General features: G+C 41.4%; 1 protein-coding gene across 9 annotated transcripts in view; it reads right to left on the reverse strand.

The window, feature by feature from the left end:
* The window catches only part of NFIA (nuclear factor I A), a 249,925-nt gene that overhangs the window by 37,605 nt on the left and 189,095 nt on the right, over positions 1-23,225 (reverse strand). For 5 of the 9 annotated variants that reach the window (XM_053951098.1, XM_053951093.1, XM_053951091.1 and 2 more), the window contains 3 exons: positions 15,186-15,314; positions 3,033-3,211; positions 269-434 (listed from right to left, as the gene is read on the reverse strand). In XM_053951098.1, coding sequence (XP_053807073.1) covers positions 269-434; positions 3,033-3,211; positions 15,186-15,314 — 474 coding nt within the window. The remainder of the gene's footprint in view (positions 1-268; positions 435-3,032; positions 3,212-15,185; positions 15,315-23,225) is intronic. The other 4 variants (XM_053951096.1, XM_053951094.1, XM_053951092.1 and 1 more) reach the window with 3 other exon arrangements.

The raw sequence follows: 23,225 nt of genomic DNA on the forward strand, positions 1-23,225 counted from the left end.
ACCCCAAAGATCCGAGCTCTGTGTCACAGCTGAGCCACCGGCCTCGATTTCCCTCGCACGTGGTTATGTGAAATGCCAACCAAGTCAAAAATAAAACTGCAACCCTGAGCTAAGGCTTTCCCTGCTAACACAGAAGCAGCTCAGAGTTTTGTCCATCGTGGAGAGCAGAGAGCTCTCCTGCTTCCCAAGGTGTGTGCAGTCCTTATCCCTGCACAGCCGAGCGCCGGCGGTGCCGGTAGCCCGTGGATCCCGCTGCGTCTATACTTACTTGGAGAAGTGGGAGAGGTGGCCCCTCCTTCTGTTGATGTGGTTGGAGGTTTTGTGTCTGGCACTGGCAGAGGCACAGGCCTAGCCATTGGTGGCGGAGGTGGTGGTGGCAACATTGGGGTAGGAAGGAATGGATTGTGCACCTTGCCTTGGCTGCTACCATTGGGCTGCCGAGAAACAAGCAAACAGACAAAAATTATACTAAAAATCAGCTATTAGGAAGCTCCAGTAAAAACAATCTAGTTAAAAACTATGTGCAATACATTTACAGTTACTTGAGAGGTGGCAAAGAAAGTGCTGGCTCAAATTCTCCATGGACTTCAAGGAACTTTTTGTCAAAGTCTGTGAACCTTGTGAAACTGTGGCAATTCTGGCTTTTAAATGCTTGTCCTATTAGCAGCTTGTCTGAACTAAGATTAAAATGTCCTGGATTAAATTCTACTCCTCTTTCCATTTCCTGCAGCACTAACCCATGCTCAGTGAGAGGTGAAGCAGTATTTTTGACCCCTAAAATCCCCCAGTTTCGTGCCTCTGTTATACCCTCAGGATATCAGTGTCTAGGACTTGAGTGTAAATTTCTTAAAGATACTGCTCATTAAGAGAAAAAACAAGCGTTTTTGGTGGTCTTAAAAATCATGCTGATATCTCATTACAGGAAAATGAATGAGTGTATATTAAAATAACTGCTCTCCCACATCCCTTTTGAGTTAGCAATAGTGTAGTTCTTGGTTTAGCTGCCATTAGGATCATATGGAGGAATGACTGAACGTAGAACAGCTTCATTTTACACATTGGGACAAAAAAACCACCCTCCCTTCAGTCTGGGATGTGGTCAGTCACAGGCTGAAGGGGATCAGCTATATGAGTGTGGTCTTTCAATTAATCACCAGAAAAATGTGTCCGTAAGTAAAAGTGTTTTCAAGTATCACAAAAACAGGGATCAGGCTTAGAAAAACATGCCAACCCTCCCCCCCAGCTTATTAAGTTTACATTTTAAATGTAACCCAGCCTGGACACTTGAAAACCATACAGATAGATGCCAAATACCATTATAAAGAGAAAGTAGGACAGGCTGTGAATCAGGTGTTCCATTTTAGTGGCAAAAATGATGAGATCATTTTCGACAGCACTCTACAAATTGATCTCACTGCAGCTCTTCTGGCACTGAACATTGGCTTTTCCATTGATGATAAAAGCTCAGCTTTAAACACAGATCCATATTCTAAGTACTGCTAAAGAAAATAATATTTTAATTCCTGCTAGGGTTTCCATTAGCCTGAATTGCCGGGGACAAAATTCTCATCCTGGCAAAACACTTGGGACTTTATTTTCATTTCACCTGCTTTGGCACTGACAAAAGGCCTTAAAGTCGTGGAGGTGCAAATCACACTTGTGCTAGAGCAAAAATGGTTCAGGGGATAAGTAAGACTCAAGTTCATCTGCATTTAACTTAGCAGCACTCCCACAGACTTCAAAGACTGCAGTTACTAGAGTTTGCAGCAAGAAGCAATCCTTCAGGGCTGTTTATTTTTCCAACATCCAGCACCTTTAATAAACTAATATATTAGTGACATCTCTCAAACACTATCTTGTCTCCCAATTAGGTCCCTTTCCTGCCAAGAAGACCCCTGCTGCCTGTTCATTGTGAGTGTGCTAACAGTTCATAATGCTGAATGGTTTGGGATAAATTAAGCAAATGAATACTCAAGGAAAAAGAAAAGCACTATATTGATTTGTTGTCTAGACATAAATGTATCTGCTAACATATTGCAGACATTATTCAAAGCCAGGACTGGCTGGAATAAGTAGAGTCAGTTTTTCTGCTGGGGAAAGGAAAACACTGAGAACAATGCAGCTTATTAAATAAGTGTAATAAATTAGATGCTAATAATTAAACTAATTCTCATTAACACTTTCAGTATGTCAGGAGAGAAGCAGTAATTTTGCCAGTTATTACTTCATTGGCTGGAAAAAGTTACATGCATTACATTTCATGAAATATTCAGAGCATTATTTTAGATTTGATTTACATAAAATTTATAAATTCTGTATTCATCCAAAATGCTATTTCAATAATAGCAAATGATTCACTTTATTTGATTAAAAAAAAATGAAAATGGTTATTTGAAGCTTTGGAACTCTGCTTAATTTTTCATAGAGATAAGGGGAAAAGATAACTGCTTACAGAAATAACAAACCATAATAAACTGTACTTTTAACATCTTGAGTTCAAGTACTGGTCAACTTGATCTAAAGTGCTATAAGGCAGCGTCTTTTTTTTTTTTTTTTTTTTAAATGAACTTAGCTGATCTGAAACATCTGTTTCTCACCCTCCCTTTTCCTGCTCTTTCCCCCCCACTCTCCCCTGAACTTCAAAAATAATTAATAAAAATTATTCTGCCTTCGTATTTTGTTAACCCTGGTTCCACAAGGGTTACAACACAGGCAGCAAAGTCGTTTGTGGGGGGACCCAGCAGGTCACTGAAGCACCAGCTTCTCTGACACTTTAAGCTACTTCCACCACAATGTGGTCGAGTAGTTTTTTGGGGAGGTCTCGTGTTGTTTTTTTAAATACTTTTGCAGCACAGCATTATTATTATTATTATATTTATATATATATTTTTTTTTTTTGGTTCTCACTTCCAGCAACTACTCAAGGTGCGCTCCTTCAGGCGACATGCTGTTAAAATAACCCCATCAATAACCCCGTGGTTAATTTTTACAAAGGACAAACACTTCTGAAGAAAGAAAAACGGCTTCCTTACATTTAGGAACCCCACCTGTCCAGCCTGCTGACCAGCGTCGGGGCAGACAAGTTGGACAAACTCTTTCAGAGTCTCCTGAGGATGATAGCGGATTGCTGGGTGTGAGAAGTATGGCCCAGGCTGTTGAATAATGGGTGATGTTGGAAAATGAAGAGTCGATGGTGTTGCATGTGGACTTGCTATAGGAAAGAAAACAAAGAAGTTATATAGAGTTTTGCCTCTGGAAAATAAAACAGTTTAAATCTGTTGTAGTTTTAAGTAGCTTTTTTGTTGTTGTTGTTGGTTTGTTTTTAAATGTACAGTATTGCTTATACATCAATTATTATTAGACCACATTGTGTCCTACACTCACTTCATCTAGATCCTGGAAGCAAACGGAGCCAGACATTTTGAAGGATTTTCTGTGTTTTTAGTGGACACGTAGAAAGGAATCAGCAATCCTTTGTGAAAGTGAAAACTATTCATCACCTCAAGAGCAGCCCTCATCAATCAGGCAATAAAAAAAATGTATTTGGGAGATTAGGGTTGATTTAATTGACATTTCATGTAGCTTGGATTTGCACATACGAATCCATTTTACATTGTAGTATAAACTGTCGATAATTTAAAAACGGTCTAACACTTCTTGTTGTTGGGGTTTTTTTTTCCCCCATCTCACTTCAGGAACATTTATTTTAAGTAACGTGTTTTCGTTTAATGAACATGCACAAAGTGGCGAGATCGTTTGGAAAATTACATTTACATTTCTCCTGAATAACGTTGGGCTCAAATCTTCAGCAAGCCCCCAGCTCGCTCTCAGGGATGAAGTTTAATTTGGTGAATTTATGGGCCAACAAGCCAGCTGGAAAATGTACTCCAGAGAAGGTGCAGAGGTGTGATGTACACGAGCCCATTGGCAATGACCGATTTTACCCTCAGCTGATCTCAGCAGAACTACAAGTGCAGCTCCAGAGCCTTTTGCTCTCCTACCTTATGTGACACCTTTGCCCAGGTCCTTGGACTTCAAAATATATTGGGTTGGACTCTTGTTACCCAACAGTGCTTCCCATTGTTAGCTGTCACCACGAGGCAGCAACTGCTGCCACTTACAGTGCCATGAATTCTCCCTTTAAAATGAGGATTCGCTCTTCCTTCAGAATGACCAATTAATCTGGTTGCACACAGATTAAAATCTGTTAATCTGTAAACCATTGTTTATTTCTCACCAAACAGTCATTGTTGCTCCCTAGGAGTCTTTCAGGGGTGTCCATGTGCAGAGATTGTGCTTGTACACTGCATATGACCAATTAGATAAAGGCTATGCAAGGGAGGGGAAATTCTACAGAAACTCAGGTGTTGGCTTGGAAGTAATTTAAATATACAAGAGGGAAAAAAAAAAGCCTTTGGCACTTTTGGAAAAATTGGAGAGATGCAGGAAAGTTAACTAAAATCAAACACAAATGAGCAAACATTCATTTCATGATGAATGTTATGAAAAACCTTCAGTTAAATAAAAGCTAAAACCTGCTTCTTACTCTTGTTCATTGCCAGTTTAATAATATGACACTTTATTAATAATTTTTTTTTCTTTAGCATTATTAAACCATTAGCAAACTCAAGAGCCTGAGAATGTGGATAACCTGAACTCAGAAACAGTAGCAAGGAAACTACTGCATTTTCCTGTAAACATTCATTAAGGGTTGTCTGGGCAGCCCTTCTATCTATACACGTCCTTTTCCACCACAGGATAGGAATTATTGCTCTGACACCACCACCAAAAAGAGCTGCACTCATGCCAGGGGTGCTGGTATGGGATGGATGTGAAACCCTTGTCCTTGCCATGAAAAGCTCCCCTGTGTCCACGTTAACCCCACAATTCTGCTCCCTTTAGTTCTGTTGAAAATATTCCCAATAAAAAGAGAAACATCAAAGGGGGATTCCTTTCTGTAACTGTGAGTGACCACCATGGAGACAATTACTACAATGGACAGAGAACTCAGCAGTGTCCAAGGAGCCACCTCACCCCAAAATAATCCCCTGCCTTTGACTGGTGCTGCTCTGAGCTTGACACCTCCATTCTACCCACACACCTTCAGTCAGGTAGATCCCAGCCAGCATTTTGCTGGCTGCAACAAAATTTTTATTAGCCTACATGATTTCTGTCTTCTTCCCTTTCTTTGTATCTGCTTTTGTAGTTCCCCCTTTCCTTGTGTGCCAGATGGAATATGAAGGATGAAGATAAAAGTGAGAAATGGACATTTATGTGACGAACATCTAATTAAGTAAGAAATAAATTGGAATTTCTGAAATATAAAAAGAGAATTTCCTTTTAGTATTAGCTCTTTTAATACTATTTGAAATTGTTATGCAATTGCACTGTCCTTTATGAACAAACTCATTTCTGTTTGTCTGCTGGGTGAAAAGGAGATTGCAATGCATCTCAGACAAGAAGGAATAAAGAATTGTATCCAGGGAACATGTGGGAGTTCAAAGCTAGGCCTGAGACAACACTTGGCTTTTCCAAAGTATGGCTCTTCATTTAATAATTTGATTTGCTGTAAGAAAGATGAAAGAAATACTCAGTGGCATGTAAGGAGCAAGCCTTTCTCTGCTGTCCTGACCTCCTGAGCATGTCAGGGTAGAAAAAGAAAGTGGAGAGTGTGTGTCAGTGACCTGCCCAAAAAGAGAGAGAAGCAAAACGAATGCAGAAATGACCAACAATAATTCAGCACAGCAAAGTGCTGCAAGGAGAAAGTGGCTCCTCCTTGGAGCCTTGGCCAGCTCCTCAGCCCACCTCCAAGGGCTCCCTGCTGATCAGGGAAGGACTGGGGGAGGGAAACAAGAAAATTGGCATCATTCCTCAGCCTGTGCCATACACTGATGTGGAGGGGTCATTTTCTTCTTAGCATAAGGAGTAACGAGTGCATTAAGGATCTCCAAAGGTTTGTTTTTGCAGTCTCTGACTAGGAAATAGCAAATTTCTCAAGTGCCAAAAGAAAGGGCTCTTTGATAAGAGGAGAAAAAACACTACTATTAAACTGATCAACATTACAAATGTGCCTGCCTGATGCTAGAGAGAGGGAATTAAATGTTAAAGTCTAAAATCTGCTGGCCCAGACACAGACCATTACTCTGATAGCTGTGTTGTGGTCAGCAACTCTGGAGAGTGCAAAACTGGCCACTCCAACAAGTTCTGAGCGCAGAACACAACCGTGTTTCCAAATATAGGGGCCCTCACAAGCATTTTTAATCAGTGAAAGCACAAGGGGTAATGAAGCAGGTCATTATTATCCCTGTTTGCCTCTAAAAAGGCCAAGGGCCCTTTCAGTCATGATTTTCAGACTTAATAAAAATGATAAAGTCTTTAATTCCTAAACCCACACCTACAGTGATGGAAATTACCCTGTGTAAGAGAAGAGGCTGTTATTACTTCTGATGGGATATTACAAGTCTCAGAGATTGTAAATTCTTTGAGATCTTCAAATGGAAGATAAAATAGGTCTTTGTCTATTATTTATTTACTTATTGACTTATTATTTATGTATCCCTAAGCAGCTCCATCCTGCCAAACCATATTTCTCCTGGCGTCTTTCAGCCTGTGACATTTATATTTTATTATTGACCTCAGTAAATGACATAAAATATGGCTTCTACCATCTATGAAAATATGTGTACTCAAGATCAGAACTTCATTTCTACCTGCTGTAGGTATGGAGGAGTTGGACTCTCTGGCGTTATGAAATCTGTTATTTTGTGTAGGGGTTGGAGGCAGGAGTTATCCTTCCATCTCAAGGCAAGCATAAATATTTCAAAGCACACATGATTCTAATTCCATTGAAGCTGGTCTGAAACATCCCAGACTTTTTATTGAAAATGAGATGGTAATGTATGGTGGCCTGCAACAGATATACCAGTATTTTAAAACTGCTGCTATTGGGCCAAGTAATTATGCAGTACAGCTGTTGTGTGCTACACTGGATTCCTGAGTGTTTTATGAGCTCGTGGTGCTGTGCAGCACAGAAGTCACAGGATTTTTCAGAATGCTGAATTCAAACCTCTGATTATGCAGCTCTGTCTTGCCTTTCCCCTCCTTGATTTGTAGCAGCCAATAACCAAGTAAGTAACCAATGAAATAAGCTGCACCCATTGATTAGGTGAGCGCTGCACGAGGCCCAGGCTCTGAAGAAGAGCCAAAATTGTGAATTCTGTCCGAGCGAGTGATGAGACAGTAAAGGATCAGTTAATTTGAAACAGCTCACAGTTTTCTTCAGATACTTGGGATCCTGGAACAAAGGAGCAGTTCCTAATAAAGAGCCCTGGGATCCTTGCTCCCGAGGAGTGCTTGCTGACATGGTGAAGGGACACCTACAGTGCTCAGACAGGTCTTCCACCAGCACAGCCCAACAGATGGGGGCACATATTGATCCGTCCACCTTCCATCTCCTCTTCCAAAAAAAGCCCTGCCAACCCCTCCAAGTCCACAGCAGTGGATGGAATTTCTTTCTTCCTGAAGTCGTTTGAAGTCTTTGAAAGGGTCGTTTGGTGTTGCTCAGGAAAAGGTGTTATCACCCCAAACTGTTCCAGGGAGAAGTGCTGGGAATCACAACCACAGCTCCTTCACAGGCACAAGGGCTGGCCCATCAGCTGGATTAGGGCACAGTGCTCAGATACTTCCTCTATAAAGTGATAATTAAGTTTACTAATACTTCATTAAACATTGATCAGCCTTCCTAGAAATAGTAACGTTAGAACCATAATGAAACGGGATCGTTTTTTTATCCGCTTGTTTTTGAGGCCATTATAATTGGCTTCATTACAATTAAGAAAGTATTTTCTGAAAAGTCATTTCCCTGGAAATGTTAGAGAACAGTTTGTTCTGGTAGCGACTTCCACGTCAGGCTTCTAAGTTGCTTTAACTCCCTGAGTGCTGCAAACTTTCTCCTGCCATTCCAGTGATGCCAGTTCAAATTATGCGAGATGGATCCCACCCTTTGTACCCCAAAGGTACTTATTCTCAAAATTGACCATATTAGAGGACTAATTGGCTGAGCCACCATGCTGGCTGATGTGAAATGCTTTCAAACACCATGAAACAGCTGTGTTTATCGGAAATATGAAGAGTGACTTTTTAATAAGGAGATCTGGCAATAATCCAAATTTGTTGAAAGGAACTTACACTTCTGTGTATAATACAATACAAGAGGTAAAGAATGGAAGCCTAAAACAATAGCTTTAAGCCCATAGATTTTGGTGATGAAAGCAGTTACCCAAACAAGAAAAAAAAAATAATTAAGAAACTCGGGCTGGGATTTGCAGAGGTCCTGAGAGAATTCATTAACTGCTTTTGAATTTCAATGGGAGCTGCTTCCCTGTAACACTTTCAAAGGTTTCTGAAAGTCCCCATTTTTCTTACTGCCCATTAGGAACAGACTTTAGGGTGATAAAAGTAGAGGAGTTGCTTACTCAGGTTGGCAAAACCTGCCTCTACTTAAATCCTGGGCTGCTGAGGTTAGGACTGACCAGTCCTAGGATGAGCCCTTGGAAGGGAATTCACATCCCTGGAAAACTTAGGTATTTGTTAAGTCCCATAATGGTGCAAAGGGGCTGTTCAGTAACATGTTTGTCAGGTCCAAGGATGAACTAAATGCAAACTGATCCCATCTCACATTCCCATTTGCAGTGTCAAGGCTGGGAAGTCATGGAGCTGGAGAACAAAAATAGGCTTTACCCTCGGAGCATTGGTAACATTTAGGTGTCACTCGCTCCCACATTCTGTAGACAAACACAGATGAAAGATTTAAAATATAACAGCTGATCAATGCAAGAGATAGTGAGACACCCTCAATGGGATGGATGGAGGGTCTGTTCCTGTCCATGAACATCAAAAAGATGGGCTGAATTGCAGGCTGTCCATCTCTCAGCTCCAGAAGTCAAGTGCAGCTGGCCAGCTAAGCGCTGCTGAAAAGAACAGAGCCACGGTATCTCCAGATCAGGGCTGGCTCTCAGCCCTGTTCTGCTGCTCTGAGTGGTACAAGGCACCTGGACCCTTTGTTCAGAAACACTCTTCCTGCAAGAAATTTTGCAGTAGCAAGTGGGAGGCAGGAGGACATTTTGCCAAGGCCCACGGAGCTGCTAGGAAAAGGAAAATATGCTGAGGGCTGTGTTTGAGCCCAGGGTTTATTGGTGTACTCTGGGCTGCTGAGTATTACAGGCTGCTTTTGAAAACCTGTAGAGCTGAACTGAGCACTGGTTCCAGATTCTGGCATGGGCAGGGGGCCAGCTAAGTTAGCTATTTTTGAGCAGAATGTTTTAAAACATGTCAGAATTCTACTGCCTTTGGGAGACCAGAATACTATAGAATTGATTACATTGGGACAGAAATAAAAATCAGACCTATAGAAAGTACTCCTTCCTTCCAAGACTACAGCTAGAGGTCAAAAAGACCCTAATTTAACATATTTGTAGAATTCCTGCCTTGCATCAAGTGCTGTCAACTTCTGCATATTATTATTACTTTTAATACACACGATGCATTCTCATATATTCTCATCATAAGATAAAAACTACTGCTAGGAGAATATATCATGTCTTTCTTATAATGAAATGCAGTTGATAAGTTTACAATAGAAATGTAAATTCTCTTAAAAACTACAACCTTTATGTGTGTGATGATATAATTCTGCTTTGATACTAAAAAGGGCATGGTAATGGAATCTGTGACTTTGGAGTGATATATTGCTGTTAAGTTAATAGGACTCCACATTCCCATTTCTAATATCAGTGTTTTTCCTCCCTTTCATTCTGTAGATGGTAAGCTGATACTACATAAACATTGTTAAAGCTATAGTTCCACGCTACAGTAATTCACTTAACTTTAACATGATTTATGGTTCTGTCAATAGAGGAGGTTGAAAATCCAGAGCTCTGATGCTTAAACATGGGTTCCATATTTAAAGCAATAATGTGCTTTTTGTGTGTGTCTGAAGCTAGAAGAATTTAGCATAAAGCAGAGATAAAAATATTATAGCTCACTGCACTGTTTAAAGCATATAGTTTGACTCCACGGATACATCAAAGAGAGCAAAGGAACCAAACACAGTGTCAAGAAAAGCATGGGCAAAGTACTTTGTTCCTGCAGCACTTGATTTTTATATTATTTTTTAGGGATGCATGAAATCCTATTAGTATTTTTAACACTCCCCCCCCTTTTTTTTTTTTTTTTCTTTTTCATTCTTTTGCTCAGTTAGATCAGCTCCTTTTGTCAGGATGAGTTTAAATCTGGGTCCACTGTGTTAATCACCCCCCTTTCTTCTTTCTGGCACTTCCCCCTCCAGGCATTTTGCCTCTTTAGGAGATTAAGCGACCAAGTCATCTTGTTGCTCTAACATGTCCTCACTGGAGCAACATATTAACACAACTCCTCTGCAAAAGAGCCCTCTTTAGAAGTTTGCTGCAGGGATGACAAATTAACCCAGCATGGTGTCCCACACATCTATCTCAGTACAAATTATTAGTGTAATAGAGGTTTTAGTTATGCATTTATCTAGTAATTATTGAACGGTTATACAGAACGAAGCTGAGCAATCGTGGCCCTTTACGAGGCGAGCTCGGTGGGTGGTCTTACAGTTAATTTAGGATAGGACTGTCTAAGCAGTTCACTCACACACAAATTAGCTGAACAGCCTGCTCCTTTAAATATTTCCTATGTCACAGGCTAACTCTTGACAATACAACAAAGGTAGAGTTTTAATTACACGGTCGCTGACTTTTGTTTAGCTGGAGCTTTAACCCTTTGCAGGTCTCTGTCTCTGCCCTCCCTGCCCGGGCTACGGCAGGCGGTGGCAGTTTGGGGATTGTGTCATGGCTAAAGCCTGACCTTGAGGCCATCTGTTGGGAAACTGCTTTTCCTTCAGCACCAGGTTGCTCCAAAGTGAGTGCAGAAAACCAAAATATTCCCCTGCTCAGTCAGCTGCCCTGACATTGTAAACTGGATCACGCAAACTCGTCTGATGGTCAGCGCTGTGCTCTTTATGGCTCCCTCGCCCTTGTGGTGTGACTCTCCTGGCTCTCTGACATCACTATCTGTGTCAAGCTGCACCCGTTTGTTTTTGTCAAAATTCAGAGGGAAGTAGAAGGCTACAGCACTGTGCCAGCTGACAGCACCAAGAGGCAGCCACAGAGACTCGTACACAACGGGACATTACAAAATGTCTTTGTACAATGTACACCAGGAACCATCACTTTGATTCACTTGGAGCTGGCTGACAGGACAGCGAGCAGGCACCAGGACTTTGGTGACCCGGTGGAGGATTCTGATAGAGAAGGACACAATATCTTTCCAGATATGTGACATAAAGGTTTTGCCACTTTGGCTTGAACAGAGAGTACTGTGCTGCAGCATTTCCCTGGCAGGCCTTGTCCTGATAAAAGTCTAAGTGGCAGTGGTAATTATGGAGGAAATTAATATAATGGAAACCAGTCCACTGGTTGACTTTCATGCCTTCTTCTCACACACCCCCTTCCTTGGGCTCTTGCCTTCGTGCTGTATTTCTTGCTTCTTGTAATTGTATTTCTCCTTCATTTATCTTCCTAACACACCATCTCATTGTTTTTGTGGTTTTTTTTTTTTTTTTTCTCCTTTCCTTGCCTTTCTTTCTTGCTTTTTTGGCTTGCAGGATCCACACTGTCATATTCCATGGGAATGCTTGAATGCTCTGCAGCACAGGCTGCTGTACATCCTGGCTTTACAAGATCGTGGTCAATTTAATGTTTCAGCCAGCTCCAGTTATAAAGTCACCAGAGTGTAAGTAGCAATACATGGAAGCCTAAAACCATTTATGTAAATACTGCTGTCACCCATAGTATTTAAATCCTCCACTGCCTGGTGAAGAGTTCAAGTGGTCTGGGAAGCTTTGTGAGATGCCAGCAATCCACGGTGGCTTTGCAATGCTGGAGGTGCTGTGGTGAGCTATGCTGACCACCAAATAATCTCATTTGCAGGTAACAAAAGTATGCCTGAGTAGGAGAGAGATCTGGCTGCTCGAATTTTCAAGGCTTTGAAATAAATTCTAAAACTGATAGTGATGATAAAGCCACCCTATAGGTGATCAATTTACCATCTGCCAGACACTGAATCCTAACCACGCTGGTCCAGAGAAGACATATGGTGCATTCATAGAGTCATGCCCAAAAAACTGCCATCATCAAGTGAGGCTCCATGAATCACTTTGCTAGCTTATCACCAAAGAAACTTGGATCTTGCCACCATCTGTTGGAAGTACTGAGGAGTCACTGAAGCATTGGCATCCCTGCGCCAGCACTCGCTGCACATCTGGTCTGCTGGTCAGCCAGCTCGGATCCTCTCTCCTGGCTACTGCCCAGCTGGGCTGGGCACTGGCAGCAGCACCAGTGCAGACAGGAACGAGTGCACAGCCTTCCACAGCACAGCACATCCAGGCAATTCCATGAGAGCAGAGGTTTTCCAACGGGTTCGTTGGGTGGAGCACCTCAGAGCTAGGAAATCCTCTGAAGGATCTTACTCCTCCTCCAAGGAAGTTTTGTTTCCAAAATGACTCATTGTGGGGACCACAGGGAAGGGCATTTAGTACCCTGGGACACCCCAGCATCAGACGTGCAGTGTATTCCAAGGGATGTTTGTAAGTGTGTGAAAGATTCGGGAATATTCCCGAGAAGTTATAAATCACTGGTTGTCAATGACAACACCTGCCATGAATAGTCTACAGCTTCTTCTCTGCTGTCTATTTTGATCATGCTTTACAAATGCATCTCATACACACATCCAAGTGATAAACTTGCACATACGAACATGAGAAGGAGATGGAACCTCCTTGTGATTGTCGTGTTGGCTGAGGAGCTTACTCCGATGGTGACCTACTTACTCACAACTCCCCTTCCTCCGAAATCTCTCTGCAGAATGGAGATTAAATCCTGCTCTTTGTTTTCCAAAGACCTCTCGGAATGACCTGCCCCTGACCATTTACATAATGCACCTGTGTCCAGAGGGAATGTAGCCTGTGTGTGCTGTACCATCATCTCTGCAGAGGCACAACTCCCAGTAACTACTGGTGGAAGTGAATCTCTCAGTTATATCCTCTTATATGACAGCATTATACTCTTTATGTTGCCACTTCTGATACCTGAAAAGCTTCTCTTTTCTGCTTACTGTCCCTAAAGTACGCCAGAGGCGACGGGATAAAGAACAAAGCTGGATTTGCAGAAAATAATCCATCTCAGCATATCACCCTTTACTAACAGAATGATTGTTGCAGCAGGGAAATAAACACAGCCAATGTGCTGTGGAAGAAGAATACTGAGGAGGAATGTCCCAAAAGAACAAAGAATGAAGTCTGGGACAAGATTTTTTTCAGGATGATGGCACTTAAAGAAACCATGGAAGGATTCAGAGGGATTTTTTTCCTGAAAGTCAGTGAGACTTTCTTTGTGAACGAGCATAAAACAGAAGATGTTTCTAAATGATGCTGCAGAAGAACAGTTTTGGTTAACTTTTTAGGGACCGTGATGATTTAAAAGCTGTGTTGCTTCTTTGTGGAGTTAGTAAAGAACATCTCCTTCCAAACAAACAAAATGTGGGACTGTAATAATTCTATTTGCTTTTCTGGCTCCCACTGAATGTTCTTCTCACGTAGCCAATAGAAATCCCTCAGTGCACAGAAAAAGTCTTGTGAAAACAAGACTGTAGATGAGATTTAAACAAGGCCTCACCACTGAGACATTTCCTCTCTCAACCACACAAGAATCCAAAGCACAGAGGGTCTAAACAGGGGCAGACAAAGGCAGTCAATGATCTTAAAAAATTAGTGTGAGGTAAAACACAGCTAAATAAAGAAAGGCCTATTAACTAATCAATCAACAACTGAAATCTAAAAGGCTGAACTTCTAAAAGACAGGAATTGGGAGTCATCTGATGTGCACTGAATAGAATGTTAATGGAAGCTTCATATTAGTCATACTTGTATCACCAATTATCAAGGCTTTTAAAAGAGGACATATTTGCCAGACAGCTTGGATCCAGATTTCAAGGGAAATCTCTATAGAGCTTAGATGCCTAAATTTCTTCTGACGATCTAGGTGCATGTCTAAGGGTAATGAATAATTTTTATGGATTAACCACAACAAATCAAGCTACAATAAGCAGATTTAACAAAGCACCAAACCTCCTGAAGTGCAAGTCTGACCTTGCTTCAACTTTTTGCAGCTCCACCATTCCTCACCACATCACCTGGATGTGCAGACAAAGAGGCTCCTCCTGGTTTATGCTGCCCTCAGTAAAACCACACTGATGCCAAACAGACATTTCCAAATAATTTCTAGGATGAATTGCTAATATGCATTTTTATGCTTCACCATTCGACCAATTCCTTAATAATCTTCTCTAAATGAGACAAAATTTCATAGCAGAAAGAAACGTGTCACAACCATTCATTCCTATTTTTATATCTTCCAAAGAGGTTTGTAAGAGGATTCATTCATTTGTGTCTCTTCTATGCCCAAGTGAGTTCCTTTTCAAACGTGAACTCCGTATTGCATTTAGTTTTCTAGGCTAAATGCAAATGCATCTTTCTAACAAAAATGTATAAACACATGTAGACCCAGAGGACATCTCTTTTACTTGGAAAGTCAGTCAGAAGAGTACTGAGAAGGAAACCAGCCAAAGTATTGCAGGAACCAACTTCAAAGGAGTCCCCTAACAAGGCACACTGACACCAGCAGCACAAGAATAAATGACTGGCAGAAGGAAATCCACAGAGCTGGAAGACAGGCGTAGGTCAGAAGTGATGGATGGGTCCCTGTCTCGAGCAGTTGGACCGAGTCAACGTGATGGATGGCCACAAGCAGAAGACACTTCCCTGCAACACATCCTGTCCCTTTCCCCACCCTCTTCCAACAAAACCCCAAGGCCCCAGAAACCAGCGTTTCCACCTCGGGTAGGTCATCAGGAGCTCTCCCAAAAGCAGCCCAGCCTAACAGAACCAGCCTGGTGACACCTAAACCCTCCTGGGTGTGAAGGCTCCGAGCACAGCCCCTCGCTGGGCGGTCACAGGTGGCGACGGCTTTCCGTGGAGCGGCGCTGGCACGGCCACGGGGTGCCGTGGCTACCCTCCAATGCCTGGGGGCTCTCGGGAAAGGCCTCACCTCTGGGTCCTGTAATGACAGGTCGATGGTGCTGTGTGAAAGCCGTTCCAAGGGAGGAGGTCTGCGAAGGCGAGGGACTGCTGAAACCAGACTTCTCTGACTTCTTTAATGTAGTTGGCGATGGCATTCCTGGCAAGAATGATTGATAAGTGCAATTTAATAATGCTAGGTCATGGAACGACAGCCTATGCATTGTGAAAGGGGGTGCAGAAGCAGCTAGACACACTTAAAGGACAAATGAAACGCGACACTACAGCAAGCTGAAAGCTCACTTTTGTTTGTGGGGTTTGTTTTTGTCAAGGCAGAAGCAGCCATGGTTTGCTCCGAGCCATGAGTACTAAAAGGCAGCCATATTTTTCTTATAAAACTGAAATACAGACAAGATGCAGCTTATTATTGCTACTGAAACCTACTCTGCTTTATTTTTAGAAATCTGTAATAGCTGGAGCATTTGGATTTTTACAGGTTTTTTATGAGTTCTGTCTTTCACTCCTTGGTTTAGTAGATTATTGCAAATGGATCTTTTAAATGTGCCGCACGACTCAAGGCACAACCAGAGAATGGAGTTCTCTGAGTTCAAACTCTTCCTCCCCTCACTCTCTTGACTTCAAAGGTATTTGAGAGTTATACGTTTATGTGGTTCTCTTTCGCTTTCAATTTTAATTTTTTAAAGGCTGAATGGCATTTATGTCTTGATATTAGAAGCCGCACTGGAATTATTCTGGAGTTGTTACAATGCCCTTGAACTGCGTCAAAGGCTCCCAGTGAAAATCAGAGTTAAGTTGTCACTGGGTGAAGCCTCTGCCATGCACAGGCAGAAATGTTGTGGTACTCATCTGACTCGTTTGGTATACAGGGTGAGAATAACTCCTGTTGTTGCCATAACATAGCTGTGGTATCAAAAAAATTCATGGAATGAATACATCGCAACGGGCTTTTAAAACCCGAGCCCTTTCTGTGTATGGTAGATGCTTGGATGGAATAATTTTACAGTATATACATGGAAAGTATGCATGTTTGTCTGTACTAGCCTATATTTTTGCAGTTCTAGATGCATCTGGGTATTCTGATTATCAGAATGCATCCTGAAAACTCAAGATTTCAGGACTCAAGTATATGAAGTATATGCAGCCCATTGGGCATTCTGCATATCTGTAGGGATACAGCAAAACAAAGGTGGAGATTTCAGGTGAAAAAGCAAAATATCACGTAATGTGAACTTCCACTAGCAAAGTAAAGTAATTTAATTTTCAACTCTGTGTTTTATAGTATTTAATTGTTTAAAAAGTAAAGAGAGAGGCCTGGACAGGATTATCTCTGGGCTATATTATTAACTTTATATTTAATAAGACTAGTTTTATAGTCCCTAGGATGTTGATGGCAACATAACATGCAGGAGCCTTCTTGTACCTTATACTCTGCACTGCTAGGCCTTAATGGTTTCAGTGAGGCTTTGAAGTTTATATTTCTGTAAGTTAAATAAAGTGAGGGAATGGTTTGAGTTCCAGTGTGGTACTTGCAGCTTTCTGCCTCAAAGCTTGTTTGCTGCAGGGTTTGCTGTTATGGCGGCTTTTAGGGAAGGTTACAGACTTAACATTTGAAAAGTCAAAACTTAGAACTGACTATGGTGCAAGAAAAATATTGGGTTGAAGTGTTTTTTTTGTTTGTTTTTCTGTTTTTTTTTTCCATGTGTTCTTAGGGACTTTGGAGTAGGGACAAAAGCACAGATTAGTTCAATTTCAGGGGAAGAGAGAAAAGGAGATTGAACTGAGGTGTTTCAACGAAATATTCCAGTGCAGCCTGCTGAATTTCTGCTCCAGTGGGATGTAACTTATCATGGCATGTCCACATTCAGGGCAAGGACACTCAAAGGAATTAATGGTGCTGCTGACCCAGATTTCCCTGTGATGGAAGAACTGGGGATGGAAACACCAAAGGAGTGTCAACCCCAGTGCTAAGTACAAAGTATTATGGACAGTCCAAGAGACTTTTATGCACAGGGGAGGTTCACTAAAATTTTCCAGCATGGGAGCTGCTTCAAGAGCAAGGTTGTACAGCCCATGAGCAGGGAGCCAGGAGGGACATGAGTTACCTGAGCCCTGGGCAGGTGACAGAGGTCTCAACTCTGTGGCTCAGGAGCTCCCTGCTTTACCTGGCTACAAACCCTCTTCAGGGCAAAGATAATAAAGCTTCTAAACACATGAAACAGCTTTTCTTTTACCCCTGTGTTAAAAAAAATACCCTGCAGGACTCATCTCTAAACCACAGCAGGGAGAAGGGGCAGAGGGAGTGGAAAATGGTTAAAAGCTGCAGCGAGTTTGTGTGATTGTGTCCAAACACTGGAACTTGAGGAGCTACAAAGAAGCTGATGAATGACCTTGAGTGTGGCAATGCTGAGCAGTGTCATGTTCATATGGGGATGGGTTTTCTAAGGTTGAGGCAGAGACTTTCATGTGAAAACAGAGATTTTAATGTAACCCTATGCAGGGAAATTGAGTGGAAAAACAAACTGAAGCGCTGATAATTGGTTGCTACTTTTGCTCTATTTGTTTGTTATCGTTCTGATTGCCGTTATTATCACAAGTTTGGTTCATTTATTTATTTTTTTTTCCTGGGTATTTTGAAATGTATTGGTTTGGAACAGTCCAACTATACCATGTTTTTGTTTTGTTTGGGGTTTGTAATGACACATTTTATTTTGAGTGATCACATCCATCAGATCTCAAGAAAAAAATGGCTGCTTCCTAGTTCAGAAGAATATGCAAACAGGAGCTTAATTACATCACTTAATATTGACCAGGAGAAAGAAGAAGATGAGCTTGCCAGCTCATTTCCAAAGCATGTTTTGTCCTTTAAGAGGGGAGGGTATGACAGAAAGTTAGGCAGTGCAAAGCAATTAGCATCATTCACATTTTATGTTGCGCTAGCATGGTGCTCTAGCAGCAAAATTCAAACATTCTTTGAATGGGTTAATAAAAGAAGAAATACAGTCGGCATGCAAGAAAAAGGTTTCCAAGAACAAGCCAAAATATGTCCCATTCTTCTAAATTTATCACAGCCATGTCACATTATCCTTGAGACTGCCAGGAATGTCAATTTTTTTGCAATTTAAAAAAAAATATCTCATTTAGCACCATATGTTTGGTTAATGTGCCTGATATATCCTGCGTATTCTTTAGTCCATCCATTTCTAATACTCATTTTCTTTTCTTCCTCCCCTTGCTAAGCCATATGTTACAGTGCTGGTCATTCTATCCAAGCTCCTTTCGGGAGCTGAGAGCGAGGGGACTCTTGTTTAATCACCCAGAAAAACTTTGAATTCTACAAGTCTCACTCAGGTGGGCAGTCTCAACACTTGAGTTAGTTGTGGGTGCCTGGTGCCTATGAAAATCAGGCCACCTATGAGGTGGCACAGTGTATATTAACGATGAGGAAGGAACTAAAGGTAGGAGGCTAAACATTGAATTAGGTGTTTAATTTCTGGCACCCACGTTTGAGACTCTTGGCCAGTTTTAAGGGTCTTCTGCTCCAAACCTAATGAGTTTTAACACATTTAGCGGCCCCTAGTCCGCAGGGCCCCTCCTGTGCTGCTCGGGGATGCAGGAAATTAAAAAGTTAAGGTTGAAGGTAGCTTGGGCAGAGCTGGGGATGCATCCCGGGAGGATGGGGCTGCCTTGACAGCTTTCCTCAGCATTGGTCCCGGGAGCCAGCGATTACTGGGGACCACTGCACTGAACGCCAGATTTCAGCACTTCACAGGACCCTGAGGAAGGGGCAGTGCCAGCTCTAAGGACACCCCTGAGTCCCTGCTCTCCTCTCTCTGCTCTCTGGTGCAGGGCAGCAACAAATTGCAATCTCCCCCAGCCCGTCTCAGCTGCGCTGGCCGGTGGATAGGGAATGGAGCCAAGGATCCTCCCCGTTCCCTGCCTCTCTCCATCCATCTGCTCCGAGCAAGGAATAAACAAGAACAGCCAGAACACAACGGCTGGGTAACCCAGGTGGGGGTTAAAAGAGTTCCTTACTATTCTTTGGATAGGACTCTTGTCCAAATTACAGTCACACCTGGCACTTTTAGGAAGCACAGCTTTCAGAATCCAGGTCTGAGTCTCCTCTGAATGTTATTTAGAGTGAGAGAGAAGAGAATCAGACTTTGTCTATTTTCATCTTATGGCAGCTTTTAACTACAGAATAAATGGAGAAGTTAATTGCTAAATAAAAGAAGAAAATAAAGGGATTTATGGCATAAAACGCAGATGGAAGCCTGAGTGGGTGTGCTACTTCAACTTACTGTACTTGTGCTCATGTGATTCTATATGTATGCCAAACATATATGGTCTGAGCCTGCTCCCATTAACATAAATCTGTTTTATTCACTGGACAGAGGGAACCTGATCAAAGACCATGATGGTGCTAAATGGAACAAGATGTGTACTTTCGTATTTTTTTCCAAAAGGAAATATTAATTTGACATTGTTTTTTTTGGTTGAGAAGAATTTTAATTGCAGTACACAATAAGCAGAAAATTCAGACAACAATAATCTTGAAACTGTTAGCAGCATTGTATTTCTGTCAAGGAATTTGTGTGCTTTTTCAACATTAGAGCTTTCTGAATTTTCATTAATTTGGCATTTCCCTAAACACACGAGTTATTATTTTGTTCATTCCACATCATGCATCACACCCTTCTGCTCAAATGCATAATGCAAGCGCAAATGGGATCCTTGTCCTTGGGAGACTCTGGTTACTGGAGCCATTGGATGTTGAAGTCCCGCAGAAAGACTTTCCAAAACTCTGCACTTCGCAAACCTCCAGCCCAAGTTTAATGAGTGCACAGGAAAACTTCGTGTTCCTCATCTTCTAAGGGGCACTGGAGCATTGTGGTGGGTTTAATTCCTCTACCTCCTTATGTTTGCCAGTACTAGAAACGCACCACATAAGAGTCTTCCTTGAGTACAGCTAAAGGTCTTCAAATGTTCATGTATGAGGCTGATATATATTTAAATGGACCAGAAAAATGATGCGTGAGAATTGAATGCACAAAATCCTCCCCAGAACAAACAAGTATCTGTGAACCTCTTTTCCATGTACCTGCCACGTGCCTTACTAAAAAAAATCAGGATTAACTCTGATGGAGTGAGCGGAGTCATAGCGAGAGGAGAACAATCCCCCTTCTCTCCAAATCTACACCTGAAAATCCATCCAATTTCACTTGATTAATTACTGACATTATTCTACCTGCACACATGTCACACAACAACTCCATCTCTCGTTAGCTACGTTTGTAGACCAGCTCATATTCATCTCCAACGACCTTTGGATAATTACCCCAATATTCCCAGTAGCTCTCTGCCACTAGACTCTTGATGGAGATTTCATAACAAAAGCTATGAGTGAAACATGGTCTGGATCCTCCTTCCCAAGGCACACTAGGAAAAGGAATCATGGAAGCTCAGGTATTACCAGGTGGACCATGAACTCGACAACATGCAGAACAAACAGATGATGCAGAAAAACAAGTCGGCTGTTGAAGGGAAAAAAAATGATATATGGGAAGCATTTTTCAAGGAATTTTCATCCTTCTGTGTGAATTATTCCAGCAATTCCACTGAAATCAGTATCAACAGAAAGGCTGATCAGCTGCTCTATTTTTTTCTTTTAATTCCTGGGGAATTCTTAATTTCAAGCTTCTTGAAACGTTGACGGCTACCCTCCTGCCAGTCATGGTAAGTCTGTTCTATTTAGTGCTGAGCAAACTTTGTCATCAGCCGAGATACGATCACACTGACTGCCATCCATCAGTTTACTGTATTAATTGCTCCAGTATACACAAAATACAACACAGATGGAAATTCACTCATCCTAATGAAGTGCTCTTTAGTTTCTACGTTCTGAATGGGTACTGGCTCCCCTGGTTGCAGCCGGAGTTACCATGATCACTGATTAACTACCTGCCAGCGGAGCACCTCGCTTCACAAGGCTAAATCCAGCTTAATAAACAGTGATTTTTTACAGAAGAAAAATGAAAGCTCCCCCTCTATCCACTTATCAAACTGCTGCATATGCATCACCAACACACACATCGAGTTTCCTCAGAACTCGACATCTGACAGATCATCAGGAAAACAGAGCTAATCTATCCGTACCCATCAACATCGTATCATAGGTGACTGCCAGATACTTAAGAAGCCATCCAAAAGAAATGTCACAACTCTTTTTCAAGACACTACAAAAGAAATGTTCCAAATAAAATAAAGCAAATGCACGTACAAGTAAATGAGCCAAAGAACTTAATAAAAAGAGATTGATTAAAATGAGGACCAGAATGTTCAAAAAGGACTGAGAGAGAGAGAGAGAGAGAGAGGTGCCAAAGGCGCATTAAATGGATTCAATGGTCACAGGTTTTAAATGCTTTTGGACTCCTCAGCAATTTTTAGCCAAAAATGATAATTCAAGTTAGAATCAAAATTCTGATGTCACTTAGGGAAAAAGAAGGTTGAAATTTCTCCTTTGCAAATGAGCACATATCCATTTACGAAGGAGAAATATCAGTTTATAGTGATTTTGCCTACAAAATTTTAAAGCCAAGCACTACAATATTCACAATTATTTTTAAATCCTACCCCATGAAAATCTGCCATAATTGTTTGGTACAACGTTCTCATAGAGTGTATTACCTTGTCTGTTTGTATCTGTGTTTACAGCATCATCTGGATTGTTTTAGGTCACTTAAGTTAGGCTTCATTCCTGCTCTGCCACCCAAGCAGTTCTTTCAATAACTAATAAACTAGTACTCAACATCTTACCAATTTCTTCAAAAAATAATTTCATGAGTTATATATTTAAAAACTTTAATGAGAAGAGCAATAAACAGCAGGATAACAGTTCAATTCTGCCTTTGAGTTAATGTCAGCTTCGGCGTAATTTCCCATTGTATAAATATATATCTCAAGAAGAATAAAATAAAAAAAAATTCCTAATGACGTCTTTAGACATCTCGTCTAAAATTCATGACTACATTTGTTTCATTTCAAATGCTACTTGAGAGTTTTTCAGCACACTTGGCAGATTAGATATAGCAGCAGGGACAAACTGCAGCCATCCATAGGAGAATATACCTTTATGTGGGTGCTTTGGGGATGGAACATCTATAGCTGCAAGGCAAAAAATGCCATCATAAATTTGGATGGCATTTACAAAGCCCTCTAAAAAGTCTTTGCATATGATTATAGCTGAGGTATGATATTTTTGCAAGTAAAAGACCCAGAATAGATTTATGTTTCAACTATATCTTCCTGAAGATGCATATGGATCCTAAATTGCGAGTGACACTAAAGGGAATCTTAGTGACTGAAGAGGATGGAGTAGAATTTTTTTTGGGTTTTATTTATTTATTTAATTTTCTTAAAAATCATTTGCTCGTTATTTGCATGTCATCAAACCATCATTGGCTACCCAGGCTATATGTAACAATGATGGGTGCTAAACGCCCCAGGCATGAGATGGAGATGGGTAAAAATGCAGATTTTCTGGACTTGTGACCTCAGTTACTGCATGGTAATGTTTTCAAATGACTTTTATGATGACAAGACTAAGTTTGGTGCTAATATTGGTTTTGAAGATTTAATCTGTGTACAGTGCCATTGAACATGTGTTTTAATTAATAAAAGAGCTGTGGTCAGGATTGAAAATAGCCCAGGTGATTTACCACGGACTGTAAAGCCACCTGATTTCTGCACAATTTGAGGTGAAGAGTTTATAGGTTATTCCAAAGGAAGAAAGAGTTGCAAACTGAATTCATGTGCATTGTACCAAGGGATTTATAATTTGGCAGGTCAAGAGTGGACTCATGGAACTGCTATGTTTTGGTATCCAGTGGTTCCTGGTGTTTTTACCCTCTGACTGCCCGTGTGTGACAGTCACGGGACTGAACTCTCCACAACACCAGAAATAATTTGTAGCTGCTGTGCTCCTTCCTGGAAACGTCCATGTCCAGTTGCACACTGGAATGGCACTGGGGACCTGCCACCAGCAGCTCCCAGA

This window comes from Vidua chalybeata, chromosome 9 (genome assembly GCF_026979565.1).
Source record: "Vidua chalybeata isolate OUT-0048 chromosome 9, bVidCha1 merged haplotype, whole genome shotgun sequence".
In the NCBI taxonomy this organism is placed as follows: Eukaryota; Metazoa; Chordata; class Aves; order Passeriformes; family Viduidae; genus Vidua; species Vidua chalybeata.